At 45.6% G+C, this 20,253-nt stretch overlaps 1 protein-coding gene across 1 annotated transcript; it reads right to left on the reverse strand.

Annotated features, from left to right (window-relative positions):
- Positions 1-7,954: 7,954 nt before the first annotated feature.
- LOC100772178 (tumor rejection antigen P815A) lies at positions 7,955-18,276 on the reverse strand. Its single transcript, XM_035449712.1, has 3 exons — positions 17,812-18,276; positions 9,298-9,520; positions 7,955-8,103 (listed from the first exon to the last, which is right to left on the reverse strand). Exons 1-2 carry the CDS (start codon positions 18,224-18,226, stop codon positions 9,306-9,308), a joined length of 630 nt encoding a protein of 209 aa, XP_035305603.1. The 5' UTR covers positions 18,227-18,276; the 3' UTR covers positions 7,955-8,103; positions 9,298-9,305.
- Between the last annotated feature and the right edge of the window lie 1,977 nt (positions 18,277-20,253).

A 20,253-nucleotide genomic window follows, 5' to 3' on the forward strand; every position in this document is an offset into this window, starting at 1 on the left:
GCTATTAATCTATGTATTTCTATATGGCCTTATCTTACTGGAGAATACCCAACATCCTAACTTCCCAGTAGCTACAAGGTGTCTCCCTGGTGCCTTCTCTGAGTCCTTCCCCCAGAATTCTCCTTGTCTGGTAGCCCTGCCCATACTTTGTGCCTGGCTACTGGCCAATCAGTGTTTTATTCATCAATCAATAAGAGAAACAAATTTTCCCATCATCTCCTCTTTTCTGTCTAAATAAAAAGTTTTAACTTTAGCATAGTAAAATTATATATAACAAACAGTTAACAAGTAAGAACTATAGTTAACAATATTTAGTCCATTAACATTTGGCAAAATTTAAAGAAAATATTCTATTACCTATCCTATCTTTGTGAGTCTAAAGTTTTATGTGTAACTTATCTTTTATCACAACTAAGGAAAACTAAAACATAACCATAACTAAATGTCTTCACCAACACCAATGACCACAGAAGGATAATATGTAAACTCTTGAATTGACAGAGATATCTTGCTGCCTGGACAATCACTCAAAGTTCTTCTGTACCACCACACCTGTGCCTAAAGGGAAATCTGAGGTTATTAAATCTGCCCTTGCTCAACCTTGTGGTATAAGTTTGTAATTCCAGCTGCCCAGAAGGCTGAGGCTGGAGAATTGCCATTTATGTCAGCTGGCTAGAGTGAGTTCCAGGCTAGTGTGGAACCGGTGAGACCCTGCTGAAGCTCAGTGACAGAGCACATGTTTGGCATGAATGAGGCCTTAAGTTCAATTTTCTGGACTGTTAAAAAAAGTTGCTTTCCATGACAGGTGGTGGTGGTGCACGCCTTTAGTCCCAGCACTCGGGAGGCAGAAACAGGCTCATCTCTGTGAGTTTGAGGTCAGCCTGGTCTACAAAGCAAGTTCCAGGACAGCCAGAACTGTTAGATAGGGAAACCCTGTCTTAAAAAACCAAAAAGTAGCTTTTCCTAGGATGCACCTGTCTCATATCAGCCAGCCACACAGCTCCTTCCACAGAGGATCACCCATTCCTCACTCACCTTCCTATATTCCCAGTGTGCATTCCTGTTTATAACTCCAATTGTAATGATACTTTCCTTGGTTTGCACTAATACCATTAATATTTACATGCATTTTCCTACCCTGTGATTTCATACCCTCAATAACCTAATTAATATACCTGGCCTCCTTGCCTGATTCCTTCCTAATACAGACTACAAAGCTGCAGATCTATTTCACTTTGCTAATACTGTAAGAATGGGGGATGTGGTTAAGAATCAGCCTGCAGAGATTCCTTTGTACTCATATGCCTTCTTTTTTTAAGTTCTCATAATAAAATATTTAGAGTACTAGTGAAGTTTCTGTCCTAGTCTCTAAAACCTCCATTATGATGCCAAGTATCAGAGGATCAATTTTATTACAAACACTTTCAGTTTTTTTTTTTAAAATCCACTCTATGTTTTGACAAGTGAAAAAATATAAAGTCATACACCTCACTGCCTGGGAGAAACACAACGGTCTCTCCCTGGGGTAGCCAATTCTCAAAGTTAATAAAGGCCCAAACAAAGCATGCCTTTTAATACCTAAATTAACCAAGCAATAACCATCCTTCTCCCTGACACTTATACCCCAGGAGGAAATATTCCTCTGCCTTAGTCATCCTAGAGCCAGGTAAGAGAAAAGTGCATATAGTGTAGTGAATCACAAAACTGTTTAAAGTAAATAACCCAGAACTTTTCAACCTCCCTCTCTTTCTTTTCTTATGGAAACTTGAATAAAATTCTGAACCTAAGAGCAAGCCCAGTCTGGCACACACCGTTAGTCTCAGCCCTCAGAGGTGGGGGCAGGTGGATGTCTGTGACTTCAAGACCAGTCTGAACCTAAGAGCTCATTTCTTCCTGTCTTCTGCCTGGTGACAATTTTAACATCTGTCCTAGTTGATCTGGCATTGCCTGGCATTGCAACAGGGTCTCCTTTACTAAGGAAGATTTTTTGAGATTTATTTTATTTTTGATGCTGGAGAAATGTCTCAATGATTAAGATAACTTGGTAAACTCTTCCAGAGGACTCAAGTTCAATTCCTAGCACCCAAGTCCAGTGGCTCACAGTTGCCTGTAATAAACATTTACTTTATGTGAATCAGTGTTTGTCTTGCATGTGTGTGTGCACACCCCATGTGTGTAATTTCAGAGGAGAAAGAGGGCATTAGATTCCCTGGAACTAGAGTTACAGAAGGTTGTGAGATACCACATGGTTGCTGGGAACCAAAACCTGAACCCAGGTTCTTTGCATGAGCAGCAAATACTCTTAACTGCTGAGCCATCTTTCCAGCCTCAAACATGAAAATTAAATGGGTGACTGTTCAAATTGGGGGATATCTGAAATTAATTGATCAAGTACACAGCTGACCAAATACACAAATACTAAATCTGATCAAAATACTAAAAAGTTATTGGCTGTGGTGGTGCACACCTTTAATCCCAGCATTCTGGAGGCAGAGGCAGGTGGATCTCTGTGAGTTAGAGGCCAGCCTAGTCTACAGATTCCAGACAGCCAGGGCTGTTACACAGAGAAACCCTGTCTCAAAAAACAAAACAAAACAAACAAACAAACAAAAAACAACAACAACCAACCAAACTAACAAAAAAGAGTGATTGTCATTGTTTTAAATGACTATGATTTTTATGTGTTTCTTTAACCAGTGTCTTTAACTAAGGCCACTGCCCAGTCTTCCTGAAGGCTACAGAATCATACTGGTACCAAAAATGGAACATAAACTGCTTTCTGAGTTCTGGCTTCCAGGAACATGTTAGGGGGGACCCCAGAGGAATCCTCAAATCCAGACCTGCAACCAAAACACACCATACCCCACATTGCTATACCTACACACACTTGTGGTTTGTAGTCAAGGCTAAAATGGTTACGCCTATGCCTAAGTGTTGGTTCCCCACGTTTATCCTACCCTTATATAATCCTGGAGTTATTGTCTGAACAGGGAAGGAAGTTTTCTAGACCACATATTTTCCTGGTCTGACCAACTATACTTGTTTTGCCATTTCTTGAGGTAGCAGGTAGCCAGTGCTAGTCTCATGGGTCTTTCAGAGTCAGACATGCCTAATACTTTGGTCACAGGACACCTCCAGTCTCAAAGACCTGTGAACAAAATGAAGTAATGCATTAAGTATTTTCCTGAGCCTTTTCTCTGTTTCCTCTTGTGGCCACCATTGACTGACCATCTTTAAAAGAATTAAAAACTGAATGTGCTACCAAAGAACGTGTGAGAAGATATTAAGGCTATGAACAAAGCATTGAGACAAACTTCTATTAATGTACATTGAGGCCTTCTATTGTTCTTGTCTATGCCCTGTCCTTTTCCCTTCTCTGATCTTCTGCTATAGCCAACTATAAGTTTTTTAAACAGATCTTCTTTATTAGGATAATTATGTTATTTTACAATTTTAATTTAAAATGTTTTATTAGAAAATGTTGCTAAGCTATATAAAGTAATTCAGAATCCTACATCTACCTATCACCCTATCACCTACCTTCATCATTATAATACCACAAATGTGGTAGAAATGCACCAGATACCTTCCCAAATTTAATTCTCTTCTCTCTCTCCCTCTCCTTTATCCCCCCCCCTCTGTGTGTGTATGTGTGTGTGTGTGTCTGGTTTTAGAGATAGAGTTTCTCTGTGTAACAGCCCTAGCTGACCTGGAACTCACTCTGTAGACCAGGCTGGCCTCAAACTCACAGAGATCTGCCCTTGTCTGCCACCAGAGTGCTAGGATTAAATGAGTGAGCTACCTCTGCCTGGCTCTCTTGTTCTTTATATGCATCATACTTAATGCTTTTGTTTACTGTGTGTATGTGTGTGTGTGTGTGTGTGTGTGTGTGTATAACCATTATCAAATTATGGCAATAACTTTGGATATTTTAAACAATTTAAATGTGCTTATAGTGTTGTTGTTTTTTTTAAAAAAATTTTATGAGCCCATTCATGGATATAAATAAATCTGTCCTAACTAGGAATCGGTGGCTCATGCCTGTAATTCCAGTACTCTGAAGGCAGACAAAGAGGTTACAAAAAGAATGAAAGCCAGAGGAAAGAAAGAGGGAAAGGGATCTACATTAAAAGCAAAAACTCTTCCCATAATCCTTTATGGTTTAGTCTTCTACAATTTCATAAACTGACTCTGAATGGAAGTGTTCAGGACTGTTATTTTTCAAAGGCTTTATTCTTGCTCTATTCTACCCACCCCTGACTCTCTACAAAGTGATGAGTTTGGCATGTAGGCCAAGCAGACAGACATCATAGAACCCAGGCACCCTGAACTCACACGTGGACCTATACATGCTGCCCTTGTAGCCCAAAGTCCCAGTATTCAAGAGGCACACAGGATTCTCTTCATTGACTCAGTCCAAATGCTAAGATAGCAACCTCCAAGAATATACTCCCTTATTTAAGAGATTAGATGTATGTGATCAGTAAGGTATCAAGGAAACAGTAGAGCACACTACCAAGGCAAAGAGACCAAGGTCCTATAATTCCCATACCCAGCAACCAAAACATCCCAGTAGGCTCCACTTCTTAAAAACTTTATCATTTCCCAATAACATCACAGATTAAGGATTAAACCTTAAACACACAGGGCTTTGCTATATATTTCAGATTCAAATTATAGCAGCACAGTGGAAAGTGCAGTTATGAACTCAACATTACAAAGGAAGTGAAGACAGTCATGGCTAAAGGGAACCCTAAGATGACAGTTTGGGTTTAGCATAAGCTGCACTATAGAAGGACTGCTGTTGCTCACTTTCATAACTCCTTTGGAACCTGTGAAAAGGATTCTGTCTGTCAGGAAGAGCCATTTCCTTATTGACACTTGCATATGGTGAATGCCTAAGCCACTGGGCTTCAGGCTCCCTTCCCAGCCCATGAACTTCTAGGCTGTTCCATTTCATAGGATTCACTACTCCCACCCTGCAGCTATCAGTCTTTCTTTGTAAACAAGGGATGTTTTTCCTGCTCCTGCTTTTCTCTCTCCCCTCACCAGTCTCCCTCCATCCTATCCTCTCTGCTACATAGAGGGAGCCATGGCTGCTTTGTACTCCCCCAAAGTACTCTGGCTATTTTCTCTCTCTTATATCTATAATAAAAACCTTCTTTCCACTCATGGATTGGTCACTTTGGTGAATGGATTTTCTGCCCCCTTACTGATACTGCCTAGATTTTACATTTTCTGGTTACTAAAAGATAGGTTTCAGTTTAAACAAAAAGTAGAAAGGTGTCGGAGATTCTAAAAGGTACACCTGTGTCTACAGATACCAAAGAATGCTAAAGAAGGGACATCTTAAAAAAGGGACATCTCCACAAAAGCCAGACCATTAGCAAGCATTTCAAGCACCACCTAAGAAAAGAATACAGTATATCTGGCTTAGATGATACGAAAACACATTTCATCTGAACCTTTTAGAATTTCACTTTCTATGGGGTGAAGAATTGATCATGTATTAAAAAATCAATATAAATGAGGATATGAAATGTGCTGCTATATACCATGCAAAATGCTATTGAAACTAATAGGCAGCAATCTAGGTAGCCTTAACTAAATGTAGAAACCAGATTCCTACTTAAAATACATGACCCTTATCATTTCCAATCCTTTACTCTGTTCAGTTATTTCACTCATTTTCCTTAAGCATGCTTTTAAAGCAGATTTTTTTCTTTTAAATTTCCTCTTTATTTCAGAAAAAGTTCTGAACCTGTAAGAATGTATGTAGAATATTATATCCATGTGATCATTATCCAGTCTAACAACTCACTTATAAAAATAATTGAATTTCACTGTGCATGTCCCAAGATGAATTCTACCTTTTGTTCCACAAACGTTAACCACTCACCTTATTATGGTATTTAACTTCTTCATAATCCCTTCTGAATGTTGTTTGTACATGTATACATATATTTGCACGTGTGTGTGTGTGTGTGTGTGTGTGTGTGTGTGTGCAGAATAATACAAACAGCATTCAGAAAGAATTATGAAGATAAATACCATATTAGGGAAATGCACACACACACACACACACACACACACACACACACACACACACACACACACACACACACACCTCTTTCACCATAAACATAATAAGGATATTGTTTTACATTTCCCCAGTTTTTCCCTTTCATGGCCATTACCCAATCTTGGCACCTTTGTGACAGGGCAAGCTATTGTAAAGGTTTCTCCATCTTGTATTCTTCCTGAGGTGAGGCTACTTTAGGTTTAACTAGAATTTGATTTCCTTGGTGGATAATCCCATGGAAAATTACCCAACTCTGTTCAAGAAAACCAAGACCAAGACACCCCAGATAACTTAGTTTCTGTTCAAGTGCCTGCTTGTACAGAACCTCCCCCTCCAGCTGACTGCTTATCTTAGCTTCTGTTAAACTGCTTGCTTGTACAGAACCCTCTCCAGATAACTGCTTGTCTCAAGTTCTGTTGAACTACTTGCTTTTGCAATGTTCCCCTGACCCGAGCTGCAAAATGAGATACCAGGATGTGGCTTTTGTCTTTAAAAACGTCTTTCTCTAAATGCTTGGGGCTATACTTGGGTCCCATATAACTGCGCTTAGTCCCAGCTGATTGTAATTAAGACTTTCAATTGGCTATAAACTGCAGGTAGTTATCTTCTGTTGGGCTCTCCATCACACCTTAATGAGTTCAATGATGTCCTTCACAGAGATATGCTGCAGGGGCAACTCATAGAATCCATGGATGTGACCTAAGAACATTTACATATATAATGTTAAGATGAAGTACTAGTGGGTAAAGGTGGACCCTTAATTCACTGCCTGGCAACCTGATAAAGAACAGACCCAGAGACAGAGATCCAAAGGGGGGGGACATGTGGATAGAGAAAAATATTTGATTTATACCTTTGCAACTCAACGGTTGCCAAAAATTGGTGTCAAACTCCAGGAGCCAGCAGAGAGGAAAGGACAGGCTTCTTCATCAGCATTTCCAGAAGGAATGACTCTGCTAACAAGTTCATTGCAGATTTACAACTGTGAGAACCATGAGTGGACAAACTTCCATTGTGGTGAAGCTACCCAGGTCATGACTTCATTATGCTTGTGTGGGAAATGAGCACAGCCTTTCAGTAGCGCTGGGTTTGCTGGCGACAAGCCATTCTACCAGCAAAGGAAGAAGTGGTAGATTGAACTGCATGTCATATGGCAGCAAGGGAGCAAAAGAATAAGCAGCCAGGGTCCTGCTATCGCCTTCAAGGGCATATCCCCAAAGCACTAATATCTTTCCAAAAAAATGCTCCACTTAATAAAGGTCCCATCACCTCCCAAAGAGGGCAACAAAACAAAGGTCAAGACCTTCAACATCTGGACCCTTGGCTGACATTCAGATCACAAGCTTAGCACCTAGTGAGTTAAGGAAGGCTGGTTCTATAGCTTTTCCCCCTATATCAGCAAACCAGTGGTACCCTGCAGTTCAAGTGCTCAGAGCTTTTAGAGAAATCGGGAAAGTTTTTTTTTTTTTTTTTGAGACTGAGTTTCTCTGTATTGCTTTGGAGGCTGTCTAGGAACTGTCTCTGTAGATCAGGCTGGACTGGAACTCACACAGATCTGCCTGCCTCTGCCTGCCCAGTGCTGGCATTAAAGGCTTGTACCTCCCTAACTGAAGGTCTGCCTTAAGGATCTCAGATTCAGTAAGTCTGGAGTAGAGTCTGAGAATATGCATTTCTAGCAAATTTCCAGCTATTGTTGCTGGTTCACAGCTACCCATTAGTATTATTTACTATCCTGGTACTTTAGGTGCTTTTCTTTTTCAAGATGCGACAAAACAAAAAAGATAAAAAAGAAAACATTAATATAAAACCATGGTAGTTAATGCAAGTCAAACTTTTATTTTTAACATGAACAAATGTCCTATATATCTATAAAGAACCTTATGTAATCAGATGTCTGTTGGTGACATCTTTGTATAATGAAATGTAGAACAAAAACCTATTTTCTAGACTACAAAAACTGAGAAAACTACTGGAAACCATTTCTTCTTCCTCTGTCCACTTCTGTCTTCTGGGCTTTGCAACTGTAGGAGGAAAGAAGAGACAAGCAACATTTGTATTTTCTTAAAGGGCACTACTGACTTTCTTGCCAATTCTATGCATTGCCCTTGTCTCTCAACAAGGAAAAACTAAAACACTTCACCGCTATGTTTCCCAAAGTGATCTTTAGCTATCAGAGTGCTCATGAGTTTGATAGCTTCCATAATCTGAATATATCAGCCTCACTATCAACCATTGTAAAGCCTTGGTTTTTTATTTTTCTTTAACTGCTTCTCAGAGCACAAAACTTTGTATGTTTATATACCAACTACATCCATTCCCTTAGCCTCCCAGCTACTCAGATTTCATCTCTTAAAAAAAAATTCATTTAGCCGGGCAGTGGTAGCACACGCCTTTAATCCCAGTACTCAGGAGGCAGGGGTCAGCGGATCTCTGTGAGTTCGAGACCAGCCTGGTCTACAGAGCAAGTGCCAGGACAACCTCCAAAGCCACAGAGAAACCCAGGCTTGAAAAACCAAAAAAAAAAACTCATTTAATTTTAATTAAAAATTAAAATTTTAAATAAAAAATTAAATTTGAACAACATTTAAATGATTTTCTAAATAGAGATTTTCTTCTCATTAAAACCAGGGGTCTAGAAATGGGAAAATCCATAAAGACAAAAAGAGACAAAGATGGACACAGAAAATATAATGACAGATTCCCAATTCAGTAAAAACAGAATCTAATGGGGGGGTAATGTCATTTGAACTATTAATCAAAACTAGGCTGACAATTCACAAATGAATCATGAGATGTGATTTCACTTGAAACAATGTTTTCCAACTTGCATCAGCATTGTAAGAACAGGCACCATAAGAATAATACTGTATTTCTGTGGCCATACAATGCAGGAACAATTTCTCTTTATGCTCTTTTACTACCAAGTCTGACAATTTCCCATCTGTAGCAAGTAATGTCATAGTTAGTCTAAAGGACTTGCATCTAGAAAGAACTGACTCCTGCTTAACACATGAACATATTATGGATGGTAATTTGTTATAGTTTAATATTAAATAAATTTAATACTTATTTAAATTTAATATTTATTTCATGCAATCTTTAATTTAATAATATGAAATTTTAAAAACTGTTTTGCCTACCAAGAATATTTTTAAATACACGAAGCTCTTAGTCACAGATATATGTCAGGAAAGGTTAGCTAGAGAAGCCAGTACCTGCAATCCTAAAACAGGGAGCCCTCTTCAGAATCCAGATTCTTGGTAGACTCCCCTTCCAGTTCTTCAGTTTCATCTTCTTCCTTTTCCCCTGAAGCTTCTTCAGCATTTTCAGTTGGCTCCTCAGATTCTACTGGTACAGACACCAGGAGAGTAGGCTCACCGCAGACATAAAGCAGCTTACACTTAAATTCATTCTTCTGTAATTTATAGTCAGGAACAACTGGACAATAGAAACATGTGAGAAAAAGAAAAGTATTTTAGCAACATTTCTGTGTTCCTGATATGTCTTCAGCCTAAAAAATCTGCATGGTGACAGTTTTTTTTTCTGTATACATAGCTTCTTATTCATAATCCATGGGACAGAAAGTTATCAACAATCTCTAGTCTGTTTGCATTTGTTGTATTTTTAGCAGAATATCACCAACAAATTTGCCCTAAAAACAAACCACTGGCCCAGAGTTTACAGACTCTACCATTACTCAACCAGGTTGGATAAGCTATCAGCATGGTGAGCATTTGAGAAAGATGTGCCAACCTAGTCAAAAGCAGCAGCAAGAACCAAGAACTTCAGTACCACTTTTGTCATTCCTTGTTACTTAGGGCTACACTAGCCCCAGTTATCTGGCCTCAACTGCATTTGGCCTCTTCTGCCTTTTGCAATTGGGCTTTGTTCCTTGCCTTCCCAGTGGGACCTCCTTTTAAAGGCAAAAGGACTAGGGGCAAAGAGAAGGAGAGGCCTTGGAGAAGAGAGAGGCTGGGGAGAGGGGAGGGGAACAGGGATGAGATGGAAGGGGAAGGGGAGGTAGAGGAGGAAGGGTGATGGAAGAAGAAGAAGAAGAAGAAGAAGAAGAAGAAGAAGAAGAAGAAGAAGAAGAAGAAGAAGAAGAAGAAGAAGAAGAAGAGAAGGCACAAGAAAGAGAGGAAAGGGGTTGTGGATGAATATAGAGGGGACTGGGACAGGATAAGACAAAGAAGAAAGGGGATGAAGAAAAGGGAAGAGGAGAGGGGACAGGGAAGGGTGGAGATGAAAGGTGAACATGCACAGAAGAGAAGGGAACAGAAGGGAAATGGGTGACAGAAGGGAAGTGTGAGAGAGAGATGGCAAGAGAGATCAGAGAGTGGAGGAAAGTGGGGGAGGGAAAGGAGGAGAGGAGACATAGCAGGAGAATAGTAAAGAAGTAGGTGAAGACATCAGGGACAGAAAGAGGGAAAGGGAATGGCTATGGGAAGCAGGGAGCTGGAAGAGCAAAGAGGGGAAAAGGAAGAGGGGGAAGAGACAGGAAGGGGAAACAGGGAGGGGAAGGGGAGGGGACGAGATGACTGATGGACAGGGTAAGGGGATGGAAAGGATGAAGGGAGGGGGAGAAGAAGGGGGAGGTGGGGGCGAATAATGAGAGGAAAGGAAGAAGTAACGGAAGTCAGAGGGGTGAAGAGGAGGGGATCATTGAAGAGGAGAAGCAGCAAATAGTAGCAGAGAGGGAGAGGGAAGCAGCATATCAGGGAGGGGGAGAAGAGAGTGAAGAAAGGAAGGAAGGAGAGGGCTGAAGGACAGAGGATAGGAGAGAAGAGGCATCAAAGAAATGGAGATATAAGAAAGTGGTAGTGGTAAGAAGTGGGGGATCAGGCAGGAACAAGAGAGAAGACAGAAAGGTGGGAGGAAGGGGTGTAGGTCAGGGGAGAGACAGGAAGTAGAGAGCATGGAAGGAGAAGGTGGAAGAGGGATAGAAAGAGGGAAAGGAGGAGGGGGCGATAGACTGGGGTGGGGAAGGGGAGAGAGTGAGCAGAGACAGGAAGGAAGCACCAGAAGGGGGCAAGGAAAGAAACAGGGAGAGGGCAGCCAGGTGGATTGATTGGCAGAGGACACAGGGAGGGAAGACACTGGAGCAGGAGGAGGGATGGAGAAGAAATGAGGGAGGTAGTGAAGTGAAGGGGGATGGGAAGAGAGAGAGAGAAAGGGGTGAAGGACAGAGGAGATGAGGACGGAAGCAGGAAGCTGGTAGGGAAGCTGAGAGGAGGGGAGGGGAGGGGAGAAAAGGAAGAAACAAAAGGTGGAAAGGAAAGGCATGAAGGAGGTGCAGGGATAGAGAAGGCTCAAAAGGGGGCAGGGAGGGGCAGGGGTCATAGAGCAGAAAGGCTCAAAAGGGGGCAGGGAGGGGCAGGGGTCATAAAGCAGAAAGGCTCAAAAGGGGGAGGGGATGGGACTCTGGAGAGCAGAGGCTTGGAAAGGGGAGGGGAACAGACAGAGCAAAAGAGTAGAAAGGAGGACACACAGGTAGACGGGAGCCAGCCCAAAGGAAAGGTAAGAAATGGGGAGCAGGAAAAGGATGGGGAGCAGGGGGAGGAAAGGTAGAAGAAGCAGTGAAGAGAGGGGAGCAGGTATGTAAAGGGGAGGGGAGAGCAGGATGAGGGAGTAGGGAGAAGAAACTAGTAAAAGGGGAACAGGGAGCTTGCTGGATCATGGGGAGGACAGGGGCAAAAAGGGGGACAGGGAGGGTGTTGGGTGCTGAACACACAGGGGTGAAAAGGGCAGCAGGGAGGGTGCTAGTAATGGACAGGAAAAGGGGCCAAATGGGGAGCAGAGGAGTGCTGGGTACTGGGGAGGAAAAGGCAAAAAGGGGAGCAGCTTGGATGCTGTCAAATGGATAGGAAAGGGGGAACAGGGAAGACAGAGAGTGCTGGGTCATGGGGAGGAATGGGGAAAAATGGCAGCAGGGAGCATGAAGGATGGTGTGGAAGAAAGGGGCAAACTAGGGAGCAGAGACGGCTCTGGTACCTGGGGGTGGGGAAGGTGCAAAAGCAGGAGCAGGGGGTGCTGTATGATGGGCACGGCAGGGATGGTGCCAGGCAAGTAGAAGAAAAAGGCAAAATGGGAATAGGGAAGGTGCTGGGTAATTAATGAGGAGGACAGGGGCATAAAGGGGAGCAGGGCGGGTGCTGGGTGTTGAGGAGGAAGGGGGCAAAACGTGCAGCAGGGAGGGGATGGTTTGTGGTGGAGGAACAGGGCTAAAAGGGGAGCAATGTTAGTGATGGTGGTGGGGAGGATGGGAGCTAAAAGGGAGCAGAGTGGGTTCTGTAAGATGGGCCTGAAAGGGACAAAAATGGGAGCAGGGAGTAGGATGGTATTTGGGGGAAGAAAGGGGCAAAAATCGGAGAAGGGAAGATGATGGGTGCTGAGAAGTAAAGTGGCAAAAAGGGAGCAGGTAGGGTGTTCTCGGTGATGGGCAGGAAAGGGACCAAATTGGAGCAGAGGGGTGCTGGATGATGGGGAGGAAAGGGGCAAAAAGGGAACAGCAACAGTGATGGGTGCTGGGGGAGGGTTAGGTGATGGGGAAGAGGGGCAAAAAAAAGGGGAGCAGAGAGAAGGACATAACTGGGGGAGGAAGGGGCCAAAAGGGGAGTGGGGAGGGTGATTGATGCTGGGCAAGAAAGAAGCAAAAATAAGAGCAGGGAAGGTGCTGGGTACTTGGGAGAAACGGGGCAAAGGGGAGAAGGGAGTGTTCTATGGAGGAAAAGGACAGAAAGGGGAGCAGGGAACCTGAAGGCTGAGATAGTGAAAGGGACAAAGTGTGATGGCTGATGGGGAGGACAGCAGGAGTAAGGCTAGCAGGAAGCCTGCTCTGTGATGGGCAAGGAATGGGTAAAATGTATGCCTAGAGGGTGCTGGGTGATCAGCATGAAAGGAGCAAAAAGTGGAGCAGGGTGGGTCCTGGGAGCTGGGTGAGGAAAGGGGCAAAAAGGACAGCAGGAAAAATGGTGGGTGATGGGGAGGAAAGGGCAACAGGGGGGTATGTTGGGTGCTGGGTGATGGGGAGGAAAGGGCCAAGATGGGGATCAGGGAGGGTACTGGGGGAATGGGGAAGAAAGGGGTAAAAAGGGTACCAGGGAGGGTGCTGGGGAGGATGGGCCAAAAAGGGGGTCTTGCATGGTGATGAGGACCACAGGGGCAAAATGGGAGCAGGGAGAGTCCTGGGTGATGGGTAGGAAACGGGAAAAAGGGGAAGCAGGGAGAATGCTGGGTGATGGGTAGGAAAGGGGAAAAAGGGGGAGCAGGGACAGTGCTGGTTGAAGGGGAGGAATGGGGAAAGTGGGGCGAGCAGTGAGAGTGCTGGGTGATGGGGAGGAAAGGGGCAAAAACGGGAGCAATCAGCATGAAGGATCATGTGGAAGAAAGGGGCAAAAATGGAAGCAGGGCTGGGTCTGGTACCCGCTGGAGGAAAGGGGCAAAAACAGGAGCAGGGGGTGTTGTGTGTGGTGGGGAGGAAAGGGGCGAATAGGGGAGCAGGGAGGGTGCTGGGTGATGGGAAGGAAAGGGGAAGAGGGGGAGCAGGGAGGGTCCTGGGTGATGGGGAGGAATGGGGAAAAAGGAAGTATAGTGGGAAATTACCAATACAGAGTCAGGTAGAAATATAAGGGTTTTTAATAGGGAAAAGCCTTACTTACAGAGCGATGTAGCCAGCCAGCGCGGCAGCAGTCTGTACCCAAGTACCAAAGGAGACATCGAAAGAGAGAACTCAGTCCCCTTCAAGTCTGGCTCTACATCACCCTGACCACGCCCTCTCAAGCATGGTCAGGCACACCTGTAGCCAGCCCCTAAGTAGGCGTAGCTACAGCTTCCTCTACCAGGGGGAGCAGGGAGAGTGCTGGGTGATGGGAAGGAATGGGGGAAAAAAGGGCAGCAGGGAGGGTGCTGGATGATGGGGAGGAAAGGGGATAAATGGGGAGCAGGGAGGGTGCTGGTTGATGGGGAGGAATAAGGAAAAAGGGGGAGCAGGGAGTGTGCTGGGTGATGGGGAGGAAAGTGGCAAAAATGGGAGCAGGCAACATAAAGGATGATGTGGAAGAAAGGGGCAAAAATAGAAGCAGGGCTTGGTATGGTACCCGCTGGAGGAAAGGGGCAAAAACAGTAGCACGGTGTGTAGTGTGTGGTGGGGAGAAAAGGGGCAAATATGGCAACAGGGAGTTTGCTGGGTGTTGGGGAAAAAAGGGGCAAAAAGGATATTAGGGAGAGTGCTGGGTGATGGGGAGGAAAGAGGAAAAGTGGTAGCAGGGAGAGTGCTGGGTGATGGGGAGGAAAGGGGCAAAAAGGGAGCAATCAGCATGAAGGATGATGTGGAAGAAAGGGGCAAAAATGGAAGCAGAGCTGGGTCTGGTACCCGCTGGAGGAAAGGGGCAAAAACAGGAGCAGGGTGTGTAGTGTGTGGTGAGGAGGAAAGGGGCAAATAGGGCAACAGGTAGTTTGCTGGCTGCTGGGGAAGAAAGGGTCAAAAACGGGGATCGGGGAGGGTGCTGGTTGATGGGGAGGAAAGCAGAAAAAGGGGAGTAGGGAGATCGCTGGGTGATGGGGACAAAAGGGGAAAGAAGGGGGAGCAGGGATAGTGCTGTGAGATGGGAAGCAATGGGGAAAAAGGTGTAGCAGTGAGAGTCCTGGGAGATGGTGAGGAAAGTGGCAAAAACGGGAGCAATCAGCATGAAGGATGGTGTGGAAGAAAGGGGCAATAATGGAAGCAGGGCTGGGTCTGGTACCCGCTGGAGGAAAGGGGCAAAAACAGGAGCAGGGTGTGTAGTGTGTGGTGGGGAGGAAAGGGGCAAATAGGGGAGCATGGAGTTTGCTGGCTGCTGGGGAAGAAAGGGGCAAAAACGGGAGCAGGGAGGGTTCTGTGCAGGAAGGGGCAAAAAGGGGGTCTGGCATGGTGTTGGGGAGGACAGGGGCAAATGGGAGCCAGGAGAGTTCTGGGTGATGGGGAGGAATGGGGCAAAAAGGGGAGCAGGTGGCATGAATGATGTAGTGGAGGAAAGGAGCAAAAAGGGGGCAGGGTGTGCTGATGGCTGATGGCTGATGGGGAGGACAGCAGGACTAAGGCAAGCAGGTAGCCTGCTGGGTGTTGGGCAGGGAATGGGCAAAATGTGTGCATGGAGGGTGCTGGGTGATGGGGACTTATGGGTAAAAGTGGAGCAGGGAGGGTGCTAGGTGCTGGGGAGGAAAGGGGCAAAAAGGACAGAGGGGAGGGTGATTGTGGCTGGGGGAGTAGATGGGACAATGGGACTAGGGAGGGTGATGTTCTGTGGGGAGGACAGGTTCAAAAAGTGCTAATTGAGGCTCCTGGGTGTTGGGGAAGAGCAGAGTAAAAATGGGAGCAGCAAGCTGGGCGTTTAATCCCAGCACTCAGGAGGCAGAGGCAGGTGAATCTCTCTGAGTTCAAGGCCAGCCTGGTCTCCAGAGCGAGTGCCAGGATAGGCTCCAAAGCTACACAGAGAAACCTTGTCTCGAAAAACTAAAAAAAAAAAAAAAAATGGGAGCAGAGAGGCAGATAGGGAGCCGGGTGAGAGGAAGGAAAAGGCCAAAAGGGGAGCAGGGAGGGGAATAGGGTCTGGGAGAAGGCAGGAAAAGGGGACCAGGAAGAGGAAAGGCACAAATGGTGAAGAAGATGGGGATGGATTCTGAGGGAGAAAAGGGGCAAAAAGGCAGCAGGCAGGGGTATAGATTCTGGGAGGATCAGGGCCAAAAGGAGAGCAGGGACAGTGCTGAGTGACAGGGAAGTTGGGGCAGGGCTAAAAGGGGAGCAGTGTGGGTGATCATGGTGGGGAGGATAGGCTCAAAATTGGGAGCAGGAAGGGGGATAGTATCTGGGTAGAAAGGGGTTAAAAAAGGGGGAGCAGGGAGCATGATGTGTGTTGAGGAGGAGATGGTTAAATTGGGAGTGGAGAGGGAGATATGTGCTGGGAAGAAAGGGGCAAAAAGGGTATCTGTGATGGTGCTGGGTCCTGAGGAGGAAAAGGGGAAAAACAGGGAACAGGACAGTGCTGGATGCTGGGGAGGAAAGGGGAACCATGGGAGGAGACAGGGTTCTTGGTGATGGGGAGAAAGGGGCAAAAAGGGGTGCAGGGAGGATGCTGGGTGATGGGGAGGGAAGTGTCAAAAAGGGTGGCAGAGACGGTGATGGGTGCTAGGAAGGAAAGGGGCAAAAAGGGGAACAAGGATGGTGCTCAGTGTTGTGGAAGAAAGGAACAAAAAGTGCATCAGGAATGGTAATGGGTATTGGCAAGGAAAGGGGCAAAAATGGGACCCGGAGGGTGATGCTTGCTGCACAGGAAAGGGGAAAATGGGTGCAAGGAGGGTCTTGGGTGTTTTGGGCTGAAGAGGAGATAGGGGAGCATGTAGGGTCCTGGGTGCTGGGGAGGAAAGGGACAAAATGTGTAGCATTGAGGGGGTGCGTGCTGGTGAGGCAAATGGGGCCAAAAGCAGAGCAGGGATGGGGACAGGAGCATGTAGAAGTGCCACATGAAAACAGAAGCAGGGACTAAGGAGCCCGAGGAAGGACATAGCTAAAGGTGAGCAGCTGGGGAGCGGAGCAGGGAGAGGAAATGCAGAAAAGGCAGGTAGAGAATTAGGGAGGGGGAGCTGGGGAGGAAAAGTGCAAAAAAGGAGCAAGGAGGCGCCAGAGTAGAGAGAAGGCACTGTAATGATATCTGTTCTGATGGTTGGATCTTGGAGGATCCCATGGGTGGACAAACCTCTGACAGACAGAGGTTAATTGGGAAGCTTTATTCAGAAAGGGAAGAGAGTAAGAGAAGGAAAGAGAGGAGAGAGAGAAAGAGAGAGACAAAGACAGAGAGAGAGTTTTGTTTCTTCAGAGAAACAGAGAGAAAGCAAGAGTGGGCGGAGCTTGTCTCTTTAGCACTTGCTACAAATCCTGTGTGCTACGGGGGTGGTGCACTCTGCCAGGTGCTCAAGGGGTGGAGTCACGCTTTCTGGCTGATAGTAAACATAGCAAAAGGGGAGAAGGGAGGGGAGCTAGGCAAAGGGTATAAAGGGGGAAGCAGGGAGGGTGAACTGGGGGGACGGCAAAAGGGGAGCAGGGAGGGAGAGGGGAGTAGGGAGAGGAGAGTTATAAAAAAGGAAGTAGGAAGTGTAGGGGGAGCTGGGGAGGAAAGGTGCTAAAAAAGTGAAACAGGGAGGGGGATGTGAGCAAGAAGAAGAAAGGGGCTCAACAAGGGGGGCACATAGGGAGAGGGGAAGGAGAGGAAAGGCACACAAAGGGGAACAGGCAAGGCATGAAAACAGGAATAGGGAGGGGGAGTGGAGCAGGGGGAGAAAAGGGGCTAAAAGGGATTGGAGCAGGGAGATGACACAAAAGGGGGAGCAGGGAAAGGGGGATGAAAGTTGCAAAATGGGGAACAAGGAGGAGATGGCAGTAGAGAGAAAAAGCTAAAATGGAACTAGGGAGGGGGAGGGAGCAAAAAGGGGAACATGGAGGGGGGATGGGAACAGGGAGTGGAAATTTGCAAAATGGGGAGCAGGGACAGAAAGTAGCACAGGGAGAGGAAAGGGGATCTGAAGGGGAAAAGGATGAGGAATTGGAGGAGGGGGATGGTAGGAGAGTGGCAAGGAGGAGGGGATGAGAGACAGGAATGGTACTAAGGAATGAGCCCAGCTATGAGGTGGTCTTTACTATGGACGAGGTTAAGAATACACTCAACCTGAATCTAGAGTAAAGACCATGGGTGACTTACAGGTACAGGCTGTCAAGTCATCGAGACTGATAGCAGCTCCAGCTTCCAAGTGCATCTCATCTTCTGCCTCGTCCTCCTCTGCTTCCTCCATCTGGTCCTGCAGTTCTTCCTGGTCCTCATCCTCGGAGTCTTCAAATTCCATGTCCTCCATGTAGTCATCCTCGTCATCGATACTGGACATACTCCTGCTTTGCTTAGCTATCCAGGCCACATCTCTCTCATACTCCTCCTCAAAAATGGCGTTTGTGACTAACTGGAACGCCAGAAAACCTGCTGTGGCAGCAAAGAGGACCAAACACTCCAAACACATCTGAATTTCTTCCATGGAGTACTGGTCGAACGAATGGCATGTATTTCCATCATCTTCACCATCTGAACCACAATGGCCCAGGTCTGGTTTCATGTTGTCAGACATGGTGTGAGACACACCAGCCTGCAGCTTTCCTAAGTGCCGACTGCCGGCCGGCCGTGACTCGTGAGTCACGGGGATGGCGGCTCACTTCTTAGATCTGCACAGGGCGCCACTGACACATTGCATGCTGGGAGAAGTGAAGGAGGGGCATCCCTCCCAGGGAGAACTCGTGAGTCTGCACAGGAGGGTGGAGTGAACCGGGACTACTTTCTCACGTAGACGTAGATGGTACAAAGCAGGAAGTCAAATGATACGCTAGAGCCTTGAGCGGAACTTCCAAAGGTTCCTATCATGGCTTGTGATCCTCCATGAGAATGTTAAGCTCATTGGGTGAGAAATGAGCCTCCACATGTCTCTCCTACCCAATGAATGATCAGGATCTTCACAATTCTAGTGTTTCTAGGGCCTTAAAGTTCTTTTCATTCTTCCATGGCAATAGAATTTCTGTATGTTGTTTCCGTGTACCAGATTCTTTTGGCATATCTCCCCAAGTCCTCTAAGGACATCTTGTACTAGGAGGGACACAAGCTTTTAACATGAGAAAACACGTCTATATGTTACTAACAATCCCCAAACTTTACACCCAAAAGGGAATGTCCATTTGGACCCTTTAACGGTATTAAAATTGCGCATGTCCATCACGGCAAACCCTGTGGCGCTGATCCGTGGCCTCTCACAGGAGATACCAGAGCTGCTGCAAAGGATTTGCAATACAGTCTCGCCCTCCACCTCCACCAGCTCTGCCACAGAAGCCACACAGGGTGGAGTCCTGCTGGTAGTTGTACACGGCAGGAGAGGCACACAGGTCAGGAGGCTGCAGGAGGCCTGTGGGGGGCAAACGTCTCTGTAGAGTGGTCTCCAGGGGACTCTAACAGAAGGGCTTGTCTCTGCAGTGTGGGTGCATGCTATTGACAGTGGTTGGAGGGGGCTCCATTCAAGGGATCTAATTTCAAATAAGAGCACCAAAAAGCTGAGGTCAAATTTGTAATTGTGGACTCTCTTGCTCCCGGGACAGAAGTGACCTCAGTTTTGAGGGTTTGTTTTTACATTGTGGGATTGTGTGTCAGAGGACAGATGGCTATCTTTCTTTTTTAAAAAAATGTATTCTCACCTTACACAAATGCGAAAAACTATATATTAATAAGGTACTATGTTTAGTATAGTACATGTATACATGTTTTCTCCCGAACACATTGTCTAGATTTTAAATGTGTGTGTCCAGATTTCACTACTAGTTGCAGGTGCCTGGCATCTCCTCCAGGAGCAAAAAGGTCTCTCTTCCCTAATGCCAAGGTAACCCTTGAGCCTTGTTTACCACAAGGTCTCCCAGGAACCTTTAACCCTCAGAGTCTGTGCTTTACCCTAAGAAAAGCACATCCATTTGTTGATATCTGAAGGGATGGGATCTACTTCTGTGTTTGCTTTTATTTTTGCTGTCTATTTTATGTATCTCTGTTATGGTGGGTTTTTTTCCCCTTTGGGCTAGTTTTCAAGCTCAGCTTATTATTTTTCATCTTTTAGTTTTAGAGTTTTTGATTTGGAGATACCAATCTGCCACATGCACTCCTCTTATCAGGGTTTCAATTAGCCAAGAATGGCCTCATACTCACTAAGTAGCAAAAGGTAGTCTTAAATTCCTGATCCTCCTGCCTTTACCTTCCAAGTGTTGGGATTACAGGCAGGCATACTTTCAAAAGCTGGAAATCTTGACTTTTTAAAAAATGTACAAATGCATTTATTATTTTATCAGAAGTGAGAGAAAATTTAAAAATAGATCTTTAAAAGTAGAAAATGGCCAGGCGTTGGTGGTGCATGCCTTTAATCCCAGCACTCGGGAGGCAGAGGCAGGCGGATCTCTGTGAGTTCGAGGCCAGCATGGTCTCCAGAGCAAGTGCCAGGATAGGCTCCAAAGCTACACAGAGAAACCCTGTCTCAACAAACCAAAAAAAGAAAGAAAGGAAATGTATATTTTTATGCTTTGTTTCAAATGGTGTATCATTTGTTTGCATACTCATTATTAAGTTGTCCAC

The sequence above is a fragment of the Cricetulus griseus genome, chromosome X, assembly GCF_003668045.3.
Source record: "Cricetulus griseus strain 17A/GY chromosome X, alternate assembly CriGri-PICRH-1.0, whole genome shotgun sequence".
Lineage (NCBI taxonomy): Eukaryota > Metazoa > Chordata > Mammalia > Rodentia > Cricetidae > Cricetulus > Cricetulus griseus.

What these genes read in the sequence shown, in the direction of transcription:
- LOC100772178 (XM_035449712.1), bottom strand. Translation starts at nt 18,226, where the DNA reads ATGTCTGACAACATGAAACCAGACCTGGGCCATTGTGGTTCAGATGGT. An exon ending in TGACTTGACAGCCTGTACCT is followed by an intron (nt 9,521 to 17,811) that starts GTAAGTCACCCA and finishes TCTATTGTCCAG; the next exon opens with TTGTTCCTGACTATAAATTA.